The following is a 20122-nucleotide window of genomic DNA, read 5'->3' as shown; positions in this document are numbered from 1 at the left end:
GATAAGTTAGTAAAAGAAGAAAGGGGTGGTTTTTGAGACGAGAGGAAGAAGTGAAGAAGACATAAATGGTGATAGCTTATTAGGTTTTGCAAAAGTCAGCTTTATCTCATATTAACATTTAATGTGTGCCGGGGTTTATAGACTTTTAAAGCTGAGATAATTGAGGTTTCCCAGTGCAGCTACATTGAATGCCACGCGGTTTTGAGAGCTACACCACATAGAGATATTGCCCCAGCTATGAACTGAATAATTTCCCCTTACTCCTTCAGTTAATGCTCTTGCTGTCAACTTTTGACTTGGCTTCCTCGTTTACTAGTTTTAAGTCAGCTTCTCACACACCCTCACCATACCTTTAACCTCTCTCATTTTACCTATAAATGTACATCACCCAAAGGTTAGGCTTCGACACATGCTTTAGATCCTATCAAGTATAGAGAAACAAAGGAAAACGACCTATTTTCCTTTAGAGCTCAAGAGGCTATAGAAAAGTAGAAAGACAAGTATAAAGGCTGTGAAATAAAAGAGAGAGACAGCAAGGAGACATGGGAAGACCACCTTGTTGTGACAAAGAAGGAGTCAAGAAAGGGCCTTGGACTCCTGAAGAAGACATCATTTTGGTGTCTTATATACAGGACCATGGTCCTGGCAACTGGAGGACAGTTCCTACCAAGACAGGTTAATTACCCCTCCACCCAGTTTCATGATTTTCTGTACTGTTGGAGTTCTTAGATCATCATTTACAAAAGTTTTAGATTGAAATACAACTTTTTCATTGTTTTGTGTAATTACTTAACTCAGATCTGAATTGGTTTTACTTTTGGGATTTTGTTCAGGGTTGTCAAGATGCAGTAAGAGTTGTAGACTTAGATGGACAAATTACCTGCGGCCAGGAATCAAACGTGGTAACTTCACAGAACAAGAGGAGAAGATGATAATCCACCTTCAAGATCTTTTAGGGAACAGGTAATTGATTCCAAGAAGTCTTCTGGTTGTAGAAAACATTAAAATTTACATTGAGTTTTGAAGATTTGTTTATTTTTAAATTTTGACTTGGGAAGTTCTTTGGATCTACAATCTTAACTTAACTAGATGACATTGACTATGTTACAGATGGGCTGCAATAGCTTCATACCTTCCACAGAGAACAGATAATGACATAAAGAACTATTGGAACACCCATTTAAGAAAGAAGTTGAAAAAGTTGCAAACAGGTTGTGAAGGTAGCATGGGAGATGCGTTTTCAGGCTCAAGGCAAATTCCTAGGGGCCAATGGGAAAGAAGGCTCCAAACAGATATCCAAATGGCGAAGAGAGCTCTGAGTGAAGCTCTTTCCCCTGAGAAACCATATTGTTTATCTGGATCAAACTCAAACCCTTCGGATAGTAGCAGTTCCTTCTCTTCCACCAAACCATCTCAATCTTTGTGCTATGCTTCGAGTGCTGAGAACATAGCTCGCATGTTGAAGGGTTGGATGAAAAGCCCACCAAAGTCCTCAAGAACAAACTCATCTGTGACTCAGAACTCCTTCAACAACTTAGTCGCAGCAGGTGCTGATACTGCTTCCAGTGGAGCAAAGGGACCGAACAGTGTTGAATTGTCTGAGAATTTTGAATCCCTGTTTGAGTTTCATCAGTCTTTGGAATCCTCAAACTCTGATCAGTTGTCTCAGTCGTTTTCTCCCGAGGCCACTGTTTTGCAAGAAGAAAGGAAGCCTGATATTGGTGCAGAAATAATGCCCTTCTCTTTGCTCGAGAAATGGCTTCTTGATGAGGCTTCTTGCCAAGAGAAACTTGGTTATGGTGATGCCAAGTTTTTCTAAATTGCTTCATTCTGTGACATTCAAAACTTGATTTTTTTAATTCACATGTTAACACCAGCATCGATCTCGCTTTGGCTCCACAGAGATTGTTTTCAAGCCTTTGGTGCTAAAATAGTGTATATTTGATTATTGACATTATTATTATTATTATTATTATTATTATTATTATTATTATACTGTATTAGATGCCTTACTGAAAAAAAAAAACTTATTTATCTTATGTAAAGTGGATCTTGCCACGAGATCTTACTTTTTGAATTAATGGTTCTTAGGTAATCATGTTAGTAATTAAAGTTCCAGTTATTGAAACGAATGGAATGTAGGAAGTCCAGTTTATCTCTCCATTTTTAGAAAACGTAGTTATTATTGGGTAAACTTGTATGCTAATTTGTTTAAATAATTTAAACTTATCAGTGTGTTAAAAAATCAATAAATGTTATTGGGAAAGTTCTTCATTTACAAAAACTACGTACTGTAATTAATGTATGAAGAAAACGTGAGCCTTTTGAATTGTATAGAGGAGTAATTATATCTACAAGTATGCACCACAAAACTATTGAATCAATCATTTTGGAAGTTAAATAAATGGGTGGTTCTAAAATACCAACTTCAAATGTTAATATACTAAAATTACTTTAATCTTGATTAGTTGTGTAAAATCTATGTATACTATTTGTATTGCCTTATAATTAAATTTAAACATTACATTGTACAATTATAGTTAATTTCTTAATTAACAATTATGGACTTTTAAAAGATAGGGTGTGCTTGTTTTCTCTCCTCAGATGTGTGTCTGTACTCATACACAAACATAAAAAAGTGTGAAAAAGAAGGTTAACGTATATTTAACTCAATATAATTATTAACCGTCCAAATACCTATTAAAAGATACAAAATATTAAAAACCATCTTTATCTTTCAAAACAACAATTATCAAATAATGAATGTATCGCCTAAGTTCATATAAAACTCCTTCAAATACACGATTGTATTTAAAACATATTACAAATTTATCATATTTGACCTATATTTCATCATTTCCAACTCAAATGTTATGCTTAATTGATTTCTTGACTGAATCCTAATTACCTTATTAAATGACTAGAATTTTAGAAGCTTGCGTAAAATTAAAACGATGGTAGTAGGGATACTTCTAGAGTGGGGTCAGTTGTAGTGTTCTGAAAGTCATAAATTTAGATCATTTTACAATCGAAATGGTTCAAAAGATAGTGAAGAGGAGTGTGAAAGAAATTTATTTAAATTTATGGTTTTTAATACAGAGATAACCTATTTAAATAAATTACTCAAAACATGTATTGGATAAAATTTAGATCTTAATTAGCAGAATATAATTTCTGGTATATCTAGCTTGTTCTCTGTATTTTAGCTGCAGCCATTCATCTCTTCATGATTTATAGAACAGATTTTGTAGTTTAGTTTTTTTTATTTTTTTTATTAGTGTTCACATTTGTTGTCAAATTTCATGCATCATAGTTATGCAAGTTCTTTCACCTAGGTCAAGGGCTCAAAAAAGTTATGTTGGTTTTTGTGTAGTAACTACGCTGTAATTTTTATGTATTTTGTTTTATGACGCTTTATAAATGGTTGGAAATCATGAACGCCTTTTATGTCAATTTTTTATTTCGAAGTAAAATGTGACTAAGACTAGAACTTCAATATCTATAATTGTCCAGTCATTATTCTCTTATTTGTCAAATTTTTTATCGTGATATATTTATAAATCGTGATAGATTTCCAATTCATTATGACATTGACATACAATAAGGCAAAAACTTCAAGTGTTTGGGTATTTAGACAAAAGCATAAAGTAACTTGAAATTTAAATCATAAGAGAAATTTACCTATCACATGACGTTTGTTGTTAGTGTGTAACAATTAGAAAAATAAGATTAACGGAAACAAACAATATTTACTTTTTATTTGCTTAAAGAATATATAATACCTAAATAATTTATCACAAAAAGATTTTTAGGTGCTGAAGATAAGATGATTTAATAACTCTCATATCACGTGAAGAGATGAAATTTAAGTCCATCTTAATCCAACAAAATTAACTTGTAAGGTGATATTTGTATGCACTTATAGTTTGTGAATTGATATTATTTCTAATCTAATCGATTCCAACATTAAGGCACAACTATTATAGTTCAAATACAAATTTAATTTTATATATAAAGAAGTGTTGAAGATCTCACATTAATTAGAGACAAGACAAATTTATAGTATATAAGTAGGTGTAAGTCTCATCTTACAAGTCAATTTTTGTAGGTTGTTCAGTTCTTAACATAGTATCAGAGTACTGATTTTGAGTCTATCATAATAAAATTTATTTTTGTTTATTGTTTGTTAGACTTATTGTGTCATCCATTATGAGTTTACAACATATAAGTGGATAAAAACTTCATTTTACAAACTAATTTTGTAAGATTGAATTAAACTTAAAGTTCATTATGATAGAAAAATGAAACTATTAAATTCATTAAAACATCTCTAATAAAAGATGTTTTATACATTTCCATATTTGGGTATAATTTAATATTCATTTGTAAACCAATTTCTAATCTTGCTTGTAAATTAAGTTTTCTTTTTTTTTCCAACTTATGTTTTATACATATCAGAAAACAAAAAGGACGTGGAAATCCTAAAACTAGAGAAAAATTACATTTGTTGTCTAATGACAAATAGAAAATAATGTATATGAAAATTTGTATCACATATAGACTATTTTTTCATATCCTTCGACCTCAAGTACATATTCTTTAAAACAAGAATTTAACTCAAACTTTACGACGTTCTACTATAAAAGTATAAGAAAAATTAAATAAAAACTTAAAGTATTTTTGATTAAGACAAAAAAATATTATAAACTTAAAATCCATTATATAATTAGCAATACTCCTTTTTTGACTTATCCTAAGTGATAAGTGATGTAAGAATTTTTGAAACATATTATTTTCTTCGGTCCAATAGATGAAAAAAATGATTTATTGAAGATATATATTACTTTTGTGTTAGAAAAAGAGAAAAAAAATAAATAGTATATTTAAGATACAAGAAAAGGGAAACGAACATACAGAACCGCTACACCGTCAGGGAGAAAAAAACCAGAGAAATGGTCATGTTGCTTGAAACGTGTGCATAATGCCGGCGGTTTGGATTGTTCTTCTTTTCCTTTTGAATTTTAACATTATATTAAAACAAAAAAGTTGAATAATGTATAAATAATAAAAAATATAAATTTATTATAATATTTTTGAAAGAAATCTGTAAGTTCTCTTAATTTGTATTTCATGGTCAAGACCTTCCTATTATGTTTTTTCTTACAATTGTCTAACACTAATAAGAGTCTTTATCCTCGTAGTCCCAAAAATCACACGCAATCATCTTAGAAAAGGGGAGAAATTAAAGAAAATTAAAGCTGTTCAATTTCCTCCATATTGGGCCCCTTTGCCTAATGTTGCCAACTAAAACTTCTTAAAGAAAAAATAAGGAAGGTATATGAACAAACTTTTTCTTACATAATTATAAGAACGTACCTTGTAGGATAGAGAACTGTGTTAAATACGTACACAAACTACAAAGTACAATTTATATATTCCACCATCACCAAAGATGTTTTCAGACATAACATTGTATTTGCATTAATGTTACTACTGTAAAAAGAAAAAGAAAAAGAGAAAAGAACAACTAAATCTTGTGCTTATTTGCAAGTTGACAGGCTTAGCTATCTTCGTAAAGAAGGAATCATGTGCCGACCGAGCATTGTGCATTTAGTATAACATGTGATTTCGTATATTTCTTTGTCTAACAGATTGCAATGTTATACACGTATCTACATGAAAAAGATATATCTCTCAATAGAAAAGTCTTCCACATTTTCCCGTCAAATTCCGAGTTGGACTATCAGGGTCATTGCTATTTGCACTCCCCTGCTTATTGTGACACTCCTCTTTTGATTTTTATTTCTCAAAATTACTCCCAAATATTGCAGCCCTCTCGATTTGCACAAAAGTTTTTGTAACCAGGTGTGAATATTGGCATTCACTTCTAGAGCTGAATATGCGAACCACAGCTTTCCGCGGGCATAAAAATTCGTATTATATATATATAAAAAATTAGTGTCTATATTTCATAAACAATTTTTTTTTTAATTTTATACTTGTATTTTGTTTTCTTTCATTTATATAATAAAATTTACTTAATTCATTAAACAATGTATAATTAATTAAAACATGATAGATTGAATTAGTGTTGGTCATTAAGGAAAAGATGGTGGAAAATGAATGAAAATGAAATAAAAGTTTATTAAAGATAATGAGTGATGTGATTGGTTTGTATTAAATGAGTCTAAGTCCCAGGTAGGGTATAAATGAGAAAGTGAAATACAATATAAGGACAAAGATCCATTGCCTTAAAGCTTTGGGTTAAGAGTAGTGTCAATGTCTTATGAGGTTGGGCTCAAGTCTCTTTGATGTTGTATCTCTCCACTGAAACACCCTTAAAAAACCTAACAGTTTGATAGATTAAAAAAATGTTTTGATTGATAAAATTGGATGATTGACGCGAAATTGAAATTTGTTTTTGTCTCAAACTTTCATACATTTTGATCTCAAATTTTAAAAAATGAATGAATAAAATCCTTCTAAATGAGCTGTGTTAATTTTGTTTTGTGTGTTAAACACATTCATTTGAGTTGGAACATGTCAAATGTTTTAAAGAGCATATACATTAGTCTGAAATATCATAGGTAAAAAATTAACATTTTTATATAGGAGAATTATATCTATTCATTTTTAAAGTTTGAAACCAAACTGTATCAAATTTGGGACAAAAATAAATTTCAATTTCGCGTCAAAGTTTATGGATTAAAAATATATTTAAGCCTTTAAGATAAAGTGTAATTAATGTAAATTATATTAAAACAAAATATGAATTATTATTTAACATAAAAAAAGTCAAGATTGAAGAAGTTAGGTTAAAATATTAAATATGTTTTTTGTCCCTTAATTTTCAGTGAAAATTAAAATTAGTCTATTTTCAAAATCTTTTATCAATTTAGTTTTTCATCCTTAAAAATGCGTGAATTAAGTTCTTTTAACTAAATTTTGTTAAGTTTATATGACATTTTAAGTGCATTTCATAATAGTATTTGAATTGTGTACATCGTTTGACACATTTTTACTTCATTGTTAACTCAAATATTATGAAACACGTTTGAAAAGTCAAATAAACTTAACAAAATTTTGTTAAAAGAATTAAATCCATATATTTCTAAATATTAACAATTAAATTAGACAAAAATTTTAAAGATATATTAATTTTAATTTTCACTTAAAATTAAGATATCAAAAACATATTTAACCTTAAAATAAAATTAATCCGATAAAAATTAAGTTGAAATAAATGATTAGTTTAAATAAAAGTAAGTAATAATTTGTATATTATTGTTATTACTAATTACAATAATAATAATTATTGTTGTTATTACGTCATGTGTCTGGTTTATGTAAAATTATCAATTCATTTCTCACATTAAAGACATCATATGGCAAGAGAACTCAATAGGAGGTTATACAACGGATCCAAAATTTCCTACTAATTATTTCTTTTAAAAATAAATTTTAATTTTAAGTCAATTTCACAAAAAATATAACTTAATAAAATAAGATTTGCATTAATTTATATATTATATATCTAACCGACATAAAATTTTCAATATACTTTCTGACTTAAAAAAAACATGAAGAAGATCTAGTAACAATTGTATGATAATTTTAATTATTCCATTAAAATAAATTTTGTAATATTTTATTATTATATTAAAAAATAACTTTTAAATCTAATTTAATTTTACAAAAATATCTTAAAATGGAAATTACTTCATTCATGTATAGCTATTTGACGGTATTCATTGATATAAATTTCTAAGACTATTTAAAAGTAAAAATGATTAACAATAACTTAAAATCTCAAATTAGACTCATTTTTCTTATTAAATTTAATTATAACTATAAAAAAGAAATTCCTTGAGAAAAAACCAAACCAGAGAGACAAATGTTTCAATTGAGTGAAAAACTGATAACCACCATGCGTTTCACAATTTCCCATGACGCGTTTTCACAATGGTTAATGAGGTTGAGTGTAACTGAACCAAATAGAATTAGTGATTAGTTTAGAATAAAGATTTTGGAGCTTAGATAATTAATCTTTTGAATATGTCTTTACATTCCGATTTTACCCCACCCTTCCTAATCCCGGTTTTCAGGAAATGTGTTCCTGCGCGTTTGTTACGTCAGCTCAGTTATCACGTCACATGCATTAAAAACTGTGACAAAACAACTCACAAATAAACGCTAAATTTATGGTTTGGCAAACACAACAATTTATTACCATTGATGCATGTTTTTGTCAACAACTTCAGATACAGACAAAAGAATAAACTGTTTTACTTTAGACCTGCTGGACCACCACATTTGTTTTACTGGACAATCAAAATCATACCACAACTTTAGAACCAAACTATGAATAAAATTTACTATTTTACAGTCTCTTAGTGGAAATATTTTACTCTATCATTTTTTTTTTCAAACACAAAACTTTTTTTTTTAAAAGTCACACGCTCTAACCCAATCAAATTTAGAAGTTACCTGTTCCTTCCTGTTTGTATTTTCTTATTACTTTCTTTTATTTATACATCTTTTTGTAAAAATAGTTCAGAGGTTGATCAAATTACTTTTAAGTCGGTTGTAATTTATCCAAAAGTATGTGATTGTAAATTAAATTTGAAATCAACTATAATTTATTCGAACAGTGTAATATGTTTTTAAATAATTTATGAATTAACTTTGTTCATTTTTTTAGTATATAGACATGTTATGGTATTTATTGTTCTGTTGTAGTAGAGATCAAATAAACTGCATCATAATTGAATTATAATAGTTAGATTGTTATATTTTTAAGTAAAAAGAATTGAAATATAATTTTTTACGTTCTATCCTTTTATATATATATATATATATATATATATATATATATATATATATATATATTTTGAAACTATTAAATTATGTGTTATTAATAATTAATAATTTGAGTATCCTAAAAAATTATTGAAGAATACTGCAGAATTTATTATACTTTATATTTTGTAGTTACACTTAAATTTATTTAATTAATGTTATCTAATAAAATTGAAAAGATGCTCATTATATTTGTTATTAATCGAAATAACTTAAAAGTATATATTTTGAACTTTTTTATTTTGTTATCATTTAAATAAAATAAAGTTTTTAAAATAATTTTATTTATTTTTCCTTCTCTACGAATATATTCTATTTAAACGAAATATAAATAAAATAATGCCAACTTGGTTTAAAATTCTCAAATATAATTGAGAAATAAAATGTTAGAACACATATTATTTTTCGGGACAAAAAGATGTTACTCATAACTTTGTGACAAACGAACTCATAGATGATATTAGTTATTACAGGTGCTTGGATGCTTGAGTTTTTAAAGAGCTATCTAATAACAAAAATATTCAATAGTAACATTCATATTAATTTTTAACATTGATCAAATTTCCTCTTTACAGAAATGATAAAATGTTTTGGAATTTGTATATGCATTACATGTCTCATTGGATATGCGCGAAGCTAAATCTTCATCAACCTACTTGTAAAACCTAAGTGACATTACCTTACAGTATCGTATGAGTAATTCTCTTTAACACACTAAGAATCCTATATACACAAAAGAATACAGCATTTTAAAAAAAAAACCCTATCTTTTTATCAACAAAAAGGTATACAAGATAAAAATATTTGGAATGTTTAAACCTCTGCAAACACATACAAAAAGTTAATTCATCAGGCTTTAACATCATTATGCACTTTATTTATATACAGCTAGAGAAATACTATTTTGGGAAATAAAAAAAGCTAGTGTACACTTACGTATAGAAACCATAGAAAGAACCTTCACTTCAGACTCTAGAAAATAAGGAAATGATAAAGACGACAACATTGAAAATGGGAAAGGAAGAAACATAACTCAGAAGTGGATGTTGTGCTTAGATAGATTTGTTGCAACAAATGATGGTCGCAATGGTATAAGCTGGAAAATCTGAATATCTATACTATTTGCATTTTTTTGTGGACAATTATGATGAGCAGTGGAAATAATAGACTAAGAAAATCTTTACTTTCTATTTTTATAACAATGCTATAAACAACCTTATTTAAATATGTACCTACAACTTCATTTAATTCATCAATTCCTTCAATTAATATAATTGCCAATGGATATTTTATTTTCATAAGGTATTTTTTAGTACTTGTTCTTATGTTATCTTGACCGTATTTTATAGTTGAGATATACAAAAACCATCTTTTTCCTTCTTTTATATCTTCCAATTTCAGCATTATGAAAAGGAACATGACCCATACGAACTTCTTAAAAAATTCAAACATTTACCTTGTGTTTGGATGAAACATTTCAACAATTCTGAAAAATTGAAATGCATTGTATTTGAATTGCTTGCAATTAAATTTCCTTTATTTTCTAAATAACTTGTTTGGATAAAGAAATTAAAATACTTTACATTTCAATTTCTTGTTTGGATAAAATAATTGAATTTCTTGTGAGATAAAATTTCATTTTAAAAATATTTATTTTAGATTTAATTATACTTTTTGAGTTCATGATAAATTTGGAAACGGGCTCGACGACCTAGATGGGTCGGGCTGACCCGACGACTCAATTGGGCCCTAAAACCCAAACAGGCTAGGTTAGATCGGCTCGACGATCTAGACAAGCCTGATTAGCCTGATGGCCCATACGAGTAGGTCATGCCCATCAAGTTCGTCAACCCAGCCGAACACAACCCGTCTAAATCGTTGGCCTGACTTGGACCCACTAGATCATCGGGAGCGACCGACCCATATGGGTTGTCGGGCCTATTGACCCATCTGAGTTGTCAGACATGTTTATGTCATTGGGCACACTCGACAACTTTGTGTCATTGGGCTGACCTACCCTGGCAAGGTTGTCGGGTCGGTCGGTATCGTCCGGGTGGTCAGATCGGTCGGGTCCGTCTAGGTCATCGGGTCGGTCAGACTTGTCGGGTCAACGGGTCAGTTGGGTCGTTGGACCTGCCCGACATGTCTGGGTCATCAGGCTCGTCCGACACCTCTAGGTCATCTAGCTCGCCAAACCCGTGTGGGTCGTCGGGCTTACTTGACCTGTTTGTGTTGTTAGGTCGGTCTGATCCGTTTAGAGTGTCTGACCAACCCAGCCTGTCATGGTTATCGGGTTTGTCGGGTCCGTTTGGGTTTGAGTCCATATTGTGAGGTTGAGTGAAAAGAATTTCAAATTCCACCGTTTTTTAGGATATTTGAATTCCTTCCAATTTAGGTAATTGAAATACTTCAAAAAAATGCATGCATTTTAAATGCTTTTTAATTTCTCTATCCAAACAAAACATTTTATTACAAAGAATTTCAAATTCTCCAAATAAATGAATCATCCTCTTCAATTGCCTCATCCAAACACACCATTAGAGAAATTGAATAATGAAATATAAACAATAAGCAATCAAAAGCAAGCAATCAATGACTATAGTAATAAAACTAGTCTCACAAAACAATATTAATGTCTGAAAGATTGTGAATAGAAAAAAAATCTACGTTAGTCTTAATAAATTGTAAGAGATTAATATCGCATATATTCATGAGTTAATTATTATAAAAAAAAAAAATCCGTTTCTTATATTCTACGAAACAATCTCAAAAACAAATAACCGAGGCGGAGATCAGTCTAGATTTGTTTGGTGAATTAGGAATACTTTCAACCCAAACTAAAAATTAATCCCTCCAAATATTGAGTTCACTTTCAAAGGTTTTGTTCATTTCACTGTACTTTTTTATATTCATGAATCAATCTCCAAATTGAACTAAATATAAGAAAAAAATGTTAAAAAAAATAAATTTTATTGTTTCAGCGTAAAAAAAAATAAGTAAAATGTGGTTAATCATTATAAGTACACATTGAAAATGAAGTGAATATAATAAGTAACTGAAAAGAATATTGGATGCTTTTAAAGGTAATAAACACTAAAAACTTTCTCTAATTTTTCTCCACAATTTATTTGATGTCACCTCGAAAACAAAATTAAACACTCTTATCAGTTACGTGCAATTAATAGATGACTCACATCTACACCATGTCTTCCATTATAAATATAGCTTTTAGGGCTAAACTCTTCATATCCATCAGAGAACAAAGTTGTACTCTTTCTCTCTTTCTCTGTCTTTATTGCTCCCTTTCCCTCTTTCTTTCCTTCTCTGTCACTTTCTCTATCACTGACAAATTTTACATGAACTTTTCATTGTTTGAAGGTAGAGAATTCGAAGGATCGCAAAACATGAGGAGAGTGATTCTGAGAAGACAGCCCCCTCGACGATGTCCGGCCAATACCACGGTGACGATTGTGAGGAACGTGCAACACGGAGAGTGTCAGAGGAATCACGCAATCAATGCCGGAGGATTTGCCGTGGACGGTTGCATGGAGTTTTTTCCGAGTGGAGCAGAAGGAACTGCGGGGGCTCTCATTTGTGGTGCATGTGGTTGCCACAAGAATTTCCATCGGAGGGAGATTCATATACATGTTACTTGTAACTGCGCTTCTGAAAATGGATAGCTTCAACACTATATATATATATATATATATATATATATATATATATATATATATATATATATATATATATATATATATATATATATGTGTGTGTGTGTGTGTGTGTGTGTTCTATCTCAGATATTATATATGTAAACCCCTTTGTGATGTGTGCTTGTTTTCGCTTTAGTTGTTATGCTTTTCGATTTTAGCTTCATGTAGTTATGGTTTCGTGACTAATGTTTGTCAAGACAAAGTTAATAAGATGTTTTTATTTATGAGAATTGTGCAAAGTTGATGAATCACAAAATTTTGTTCTCGTCGTATATATATACCATACACTGATTTTATGGTATATTCCCTTTCCACCCCTTTCTATGTTTATAACCAAAATTGTTGTTACCAAAGAGAGTGATAATAAGGCACTTTAATTAACCTATTTCATCAATCCCATCATAAAATCACACACCTAAATTTGTGTTCTTCGATTACACATTTTTTTTTTATAAACAATAACTGATAACAAACTTGAAGAATAAGACATTAAAAATATCTCAGTCCTTATTCACAAAATGGAAAAATATTGAGATTTGTAAGAGAATTGAAATCACGATTTCTGTCCTGTAACACAATTATAAGATAAAAAAATATACTCATTATATTTGTGTTCTCGCATTTTATCTTTTCAAAGCAATTTTTCTTATGAAAACTTATGATTTTATTTTAAATTATAAAGGTAAAGGAAAGTGAATAAAGATAAAAGGAGAAAAAAAGTGAAAAAAGAACTTTGATATTATAGTATATATTTATTAATGAATTAAATGCATTTTTATCCCATTTATTATAATCCTCGGTCTCTAATAAATTTTTTACTTTATTTTTAGTCTTGATACTTTTATCTAAAACGCCTTATTTAATTGTTTGACTCGTTATTTAAAGCTTTCGGCAAAAACCAACAAACAAAAAGTTTACCAAAGACGAAAAAGTTAAAAGTATATTGAAAAAACATATTCCAATAATGATTGATAACTACAAAACATTTAAGTCTAGATTAAATTTTATGTATGTATTATATATATATATATATATATATATATATATATATTAATTTTCATTTAGTAGTATTAAAACCAAAGTACAATACTTTATTTATCTCTAATTTATAACTAATACTATTTATTAATTTTATATTTACTAAAAATAAATTAGAAATAACAACTTTAATGTGATTGTGATGAACTTGATTTTGGCATGTTTTTGACAATTAGAATGATTATTAGACTGCTTATACTAGACGAAAATGCCATAATTATACAGAATCAGATTCAGCAAAATTATGCAGACTCATTGAGCGAGAATGTGCTCGTTGAGCGAATCCCAATTCATAGAGCTTATTGACTTTGTAGTAGCAGAATGAGAATGCTCGTTGAGCGAATATAAAGTCAGGGAGCTTACTGACTTTGTATGTTAAAAATTTGCAGCAGAATAATTAGCGTTTGGACAAAAACCAAGAGGGAGTGAATTAATTTTAATATTAAAATTAATACTTTAAAAAATTTTCCAAAATTTTACCGTTTAATTTAAACCTTAGTTCCTTTAAATGCAACAACAAATAAAATAAAGAAATAGGAAAGAAGATTTAACACAAACGTTTATACTAGTTCAGATCAAAAGATCTTATGTCCAATTGTTAATCTCTTTAAACAAAGAGAGTAACTTAAGCACTAAAAATATTATATTACAATCAGATGACAAAAGAATAGGGAAAAGAAAACACCTCTCTTGAATACACAAGAGATGAAAGTAAATTTCTTTTGAATCACATAAAGAACTTGACCTAACTTTCCTAACAACAACATCAACACTCAATCTCCTAGAAACCCTTTTAGGAAAAGTTATCGCTCCACTCATACTAGGCTTTTCAAAGCACTTATAAGAACACTCAGAGAACTTCTTACAAACACAACACTAAGACTCTAGCTCTCAAAGAGGTAAGTTTCGAAGTGGCACTGCAATTCTTTAAATAGGATTTTTAAAAATTAGGTTAAAAATTGAACAATCATGTTCAAACTACTAGGGATAATCAATTATCACTTATGATTGTTAGGAATCCAAGTGTGATTCTAAGTCCCACATTGACCAGAAATGAGAAAGTAGAGCACTATATAAGAATCAAGACCCATAAACCCATTGCCTTAAGGTTTTGGGTTGAGAGTAGTGTCAGTGTCTTATGTGGTTAGGCTCAGATCTCATTGGTGTTGTTCTCCCCAATGAAACCCCTTCTGTAAAACCTAACAAGTGTATCAGAGCCGATGGTACTCGTGGTTGGGCAGCTTTCGCTTGAGGGGGAGTGTACCAATGTGGTTGAAGGGACTCGCCCTTGAGAGTGGTGTCAGTGTCTTATGTGGTTAGACCCAGATCTCATTGGTGTTTGTTCTCCCCAGTGTGTCCACATTGACCAGAAATGAGAAAGTAGAGCACTATATAAGAATCAAGACCCATAAACCCATTGCGCACTATATAAGAATCAAGACCCATAAACCCATTGCCTTAAGGTTTTGGGTTGAGAGTGGTGTCAGTGTCTTATCTGGTTAGGCTCAGATCTCATTGGTATTGTATCTCCCCAGTGATACCCCCTCTTTGCAAACCTAACAATGATAATCGATTATTCAGGGAGATAATCGATTATTCTAGTGGGTTTTTGAAAAAATGAACTCAACTTAAGATAATCGATTATCCTATGTGATAATCGATTATCACAATAGTTTTCACAAAAATAAAAGGATCAAAGAAATTATGAACTTGTTGTTGATTCTAAGCTATTTTAAACACGTTATAACAATTACAAGATTACGTTAAACATAAAACACTTGTCTTCGGATTGTCTTTCAAAATAGCTTTTGAGTTTCTTTGACATCATCAAAATCTTGCTTTAACATTAAACTTGTCTTCTACTTTTGCCAACATTGTAGTCGCTGAGCAAATTTTAGTAGAATTTATCTCTGTGAGTTTTGGTGATTTATTTGCTAAGCGAGCCATTTGATCACTGCGCGATTGGACACTTGTGTACTTTTCGTCTAGTGAATGGATGATTTTGATGAGCGAATACATGAGAATCTAGTAGTAATTTTCAATGCTAAAACTTTGGTGTTGTGTGGTAAATGTGGATTATTGCCTAGTAAATTATTGATATAAGAGATGTAATTGAAATTGTTTATAGGTTGAGTTAAGATTGGTTGGCGCTAATTCAAAGAGGATTAATAATGATTTGTTATAGTGTATTCATTGATGTAGGGATTCAATTGGAAATTATCTTGACACTCTAATAACTATCTAATTCTCAAATAAATAATGATAGGGTATGTGGTGAGAGGAGTATGAGGTCCCAGTCTAGTGGATTTACCTTGGCAAAAGGCGTTAATGGACTAACTTTGTGTGTGGTAGAGTAAAACTCTTTATCTATGGTTCTATGGAGTATTGAATGCCACCACAAGTGCATAGCTTATCCAGGGTCCAATATCAATGAATATATTCAGATAATTGAATCATATTTTTAGGTCTTTGTATGAAATAGGATGATTAATTATTATGATTTAAGTGATTATATTCTTTAATGATTAAATCTTTTTGTATATTAGCTTATCTTTTTCTTTGTTTGTACATTAAGAATAGAAAGAAATACATTAATTTTTAAATAAAATAACTCTTTAATTTAGATGAAAATAATAGTCAGGACAAATAATTAAATAATATATTTATTGTGAGACGGTGGAATTTATCAAGTCAAATCTTAAAAACCTTTTCAGAATAATATAATTGATTAACTAAAGCATAAACGATGTTGTTCTTTTATTTATTACTGTTCTGCCTGGTACTGTTATGTTGGACGAATCTAACGAGAGTCGATCCAAATGGGTAAACTATACAAGGCCCACATACTTGAACAGGACGAATAAGCCCAATGAGAGTTTGGGCTTCCGCAGAAGTTTTTCCTTTCATTTTTCGTTAAACACATGCAGTCGAGCAATTTAGTAAGATTAAAATTTATACTTTTCAATAACCAAATACTTATGAATTTTGTTAACATTCACCTATTTTTCTGGATTTTTATATATTTACTAAAAATAGTTGACAAATAAATCTAACAAAAAAAAGTGATTACAGTGACATTTAAAAAAAAAAAAAACCAGTCTATAAAACTTGAAAAGGCACGAAAATATTTAACTAATTCATAATATGTAAAACAAATCGTGAATAAAATTTCTGAAAAATTTCGCATAATTTGCTTACATTTAGGCGAGGCATTCAAATACTTTTAAAATAGTAGAAGATAGTTGTAGATAAACAAATGATAAAAATATATGTTTAAATTATCTGCAAGAATACTTTTATTATTTTCCTATACATTCTTTGTTAAACATAATTCAAAGCCAATTTAAGTGTGACATTAATCCCTTTTGGATACAGAGTGATGCTTATGTCATTTTCACATTAGTTTGTCTTATTTTACGAGTTTAAAAATAGATATGTGATAAGTTAAAAAAAAAAAAAAATACAATCCAATCATTTTCTTATCCTCTTTTGTTATTCTAAAGAAAATAAAACCAAACTCTTATGAACACTTAGAAAACAAAAGAAATAGCGTCTTCCATCACCTGAATTCATTTATTAGACAACGAAAGAAGTTAAAATTTATAATTCCTGACTTAGAACACTTTTATAGTAATAACAAGAAAAGTTAAACAATGCAGAACATTATCAACTGGAACGGTTAATGTAAGGGAGAGAGAGACGTAGAAAGCTACCATTCATGGTTTCCGAGCTCGCCGGTTCATGCATTCCCTCTCTAGCAACCCCACTGATCTTCGCTTCTTCAAGTTCATCGTGTGTGGCTGCCACTAGAACTTCCATTGTCGTGAGTCTCCAAAGCACAATGACTTCAACAATAATACCAACATTCGTCGCTAGCAATGGTTTGCATAATGACCTGCTTGCATGTTCAAATCCAGATTTTAGCTTTTCTCGTTCAATAAACATCTTCTCCCATTGCACTTCCATCTTCTTCCACCTGCTCTTACCCCTTTGCTTTATCCAACATAGATATGTCATTATGTGTTTTATCCACCAAAGAACTCCAAAAGCTATGTAACGAGGTACTTATAGTTTTCAAATTTCAAGCCTGTGGATTTTGTTTATGTTTTTCCTAAGTGGGTAGGAATTAATTCATAAGCTAATAAAACTATAATTTGAAAAGTAATGAGTATTAGTTAAGTATTAGGAACTTTTTCTTTCTAGTTTTACATATGTAATGATAAGTGCATTGAATCCAGGTTCCTACTTTATGCACAAGAACATCCCCGACATCTCCATTCGCAACCAGGTTCCTACTTGTGCAACAAAATCAACATGAGGACAACGATAAACCACAAGACATTCAAGAACAACATCTACCTACACTGATTGTTAGTTTGCTTAAGATTTTTTTAAGTAGTGCTTCGATCTTTGATACAAACTTGGATATAGTTATTGGCCTTATAATTTTTAAAAATGATGGGATTTGTTTTCATATGTTTATCTATAATTATGTTTCTATTTTTATTTAGTGGTTGTCTACATATTATTTAATTGTCTACATTATCAAGTTCGATACAAAAGGGAAAATAAGAATTGAAAATTGAAAAAAACAACAACTATCATTGACTGGAACACGATTTTAAAATTAGTCATTAAACAATCATTGATTTCGATTATAGATTCGATCATAGATTTCGGTTAAAACTTCGGTTATTGATTTTGATCACAAATTCAATTACTTAAGTCACAAATTAAGTCACAAATTCGATTATTATGTCATTGACGAATATATTAGTGACCGATTTTTTTAGTCACTAAATTGGTCATTATTTCCATTAATTATCGATTTTAGTCATTTGGTGATTGAATTTTCGATCACTATTTCATTTTTTTTTCTTATGTATATACATGACAATATTTATTACTATTAATTTAAAAAAATAAACACAATAAAATATTATAGTGTATTTTTTAAGAAAAAACTCAAAAATCTAATAACCTTAAAGTTTTAGGATAAACAGTGTATTGATTTAGAATAAATAGGACAAATAGGACATTGGTCTCTTATATAAGGTTGAAATTTTCTATTTTATTTGATATAAGATTCAATCTCACATTTTTGCCTAAAAAGATACTTTAATTTATATAATTTAAAGTATTCATCGTACTATGGAAACATCTATTTTTAATGGATTTGTGCACTTAAATAAATGTTTTAAGATAACTATATTTTTTATATTTCTTTTACTCAAATTTTAAACTATAACTTAAGCTATGAATATTAAATGGCTACTAACTAAGTTATCGAATATTAAGTAATGAATATAAAGTTATCAAATATTCTAATAAACTAACTAAAGTTAAAATTGACTAATTATAAATCCCAACTAAAGTTAAGATAGCTAACGTCATATAAATCACAAATCCATGTATTTCTAATACAAAATGAATGGTAACTTCAATCCATAACATTTATCACAATTCAACACATATAAACTAAACATAATTGAATAAATGTGGTGTCAGGTTTTACAGATGAGGTTTCACCGGGGAGAACAACACCAATGAGACCTGAGTCCAACCACATAAGACATTGACACCACTCTCAACCCAAAACCTTAAGGCAATGGGTTTATGGGCCTTGATCCTTATATGGTGCTCTACTAAGGTATAAGGCAATGGGTTTATGGGCCTTGATCCTTATATGGTGCTCTACTTTCTCAATTCTGGTCAATGTGGGACTTAGACTCACACTTGGATTCCTAACAAGGGTGAAGTTACTGCACTCGTCTGAACAGATTTTAACCATCGGCTCTGATACCACTTGTCAGGTTTTACAGAGGGGGTTTCACCGGGGAGAACAACACCAATGAGACCTGAGCCCAACCACATAAGACATTGACACCATTCTCAACCCAAAACCTTAAGGCAATGGGTTTATGGGCCTTGATCCTTATATGGTGCTCTACTTTCTCAATTCTGGTCAATGTGGAACTTAGACTCACACTTGGATTCCTAACATGTGGAATATTAATTTATCTTATATGGGAATAAGTTGACTTGCAAAAAAGTCACTCCAATGTTCAAGGTCTCCTAAATAGTTTGATAGAACTTTTATAACGTCAACATGTACGACCAATATCTCTACTTATTCAAATTACTAAAACTTTCGTATTTGTTAGTTGATTAGATTGAGTATACAACCATCACAAACTCATATGAAAGGAAGAAAAACGATAAAATAAAATGTAAAAAAAATAATAAGAGTTTACTCAAATCGAAATTTCGACTCATCTATTTTAATTTCCTAACTCCTCCCTCCTTACTAATATGATTCATCAACTAAGAAATTTTAAAACAAATATTTAAAAATTAAAATAATTGGAATAAATGAAAAAAAAAAAACATTGTAGTCTACTAAAAGATATTTCTTAAATAATATTTTCATTCTCTAGTTATTTTAAAATTATATCTCCTAATCTAAATTAATTGAATTTTACATTATATTTTTCTTAAGAAAATGATTTTTA

At 29.7% G+C, this 20122-nt stretch overlaps 1 protein-coding gene across 1 annotated transcript; it reads left to right on the top strand.

Annotated features, from left to right (window-relative positions):
- The first annotated feature begins 362 nt into the window (after positions 1-362).
- On the top strand, positions 363-1990 carry LOC114184185 (myb-related protein 306-like). The gene is made up of 3 exons (XM_028071456.1): positions 363-675; positions 834-963; positions 1111-1990. The coding sequence occupies exons 1-3, from the start codon at positions 543-545 to the stop codon at positions 1817-1819; spliced, it is 972 nt and encodes a 323-aa protein (XP_027927257.1). The 5' UTR covers positions 363-542; the 3' UTR covers positions 1820-1990.
- Positions 1991-20122: the final 18132 nt, after the last annotated feature.

This window comes from Vigna unguiculata, chromosome 5 (assembly GCF_004118075.2).
Source record: "Vigna unguiculata cultivar IT97K-499-35 chromosome 5, ASM411807v1, whole genome shotgun sequence".
Classification (NCBI taxonomy): Eukaryota; Viridiplantae; Streptophyta; class Magnoliopsida; order Fabales; family Fabaceae; genus Vigna; species Vigna unguiculata.
The sequence above is the reverse complement of the archived record's forward strand: the minus strand, read 5'-3'. Positions and strand labels throughout refer to the sequence as shown.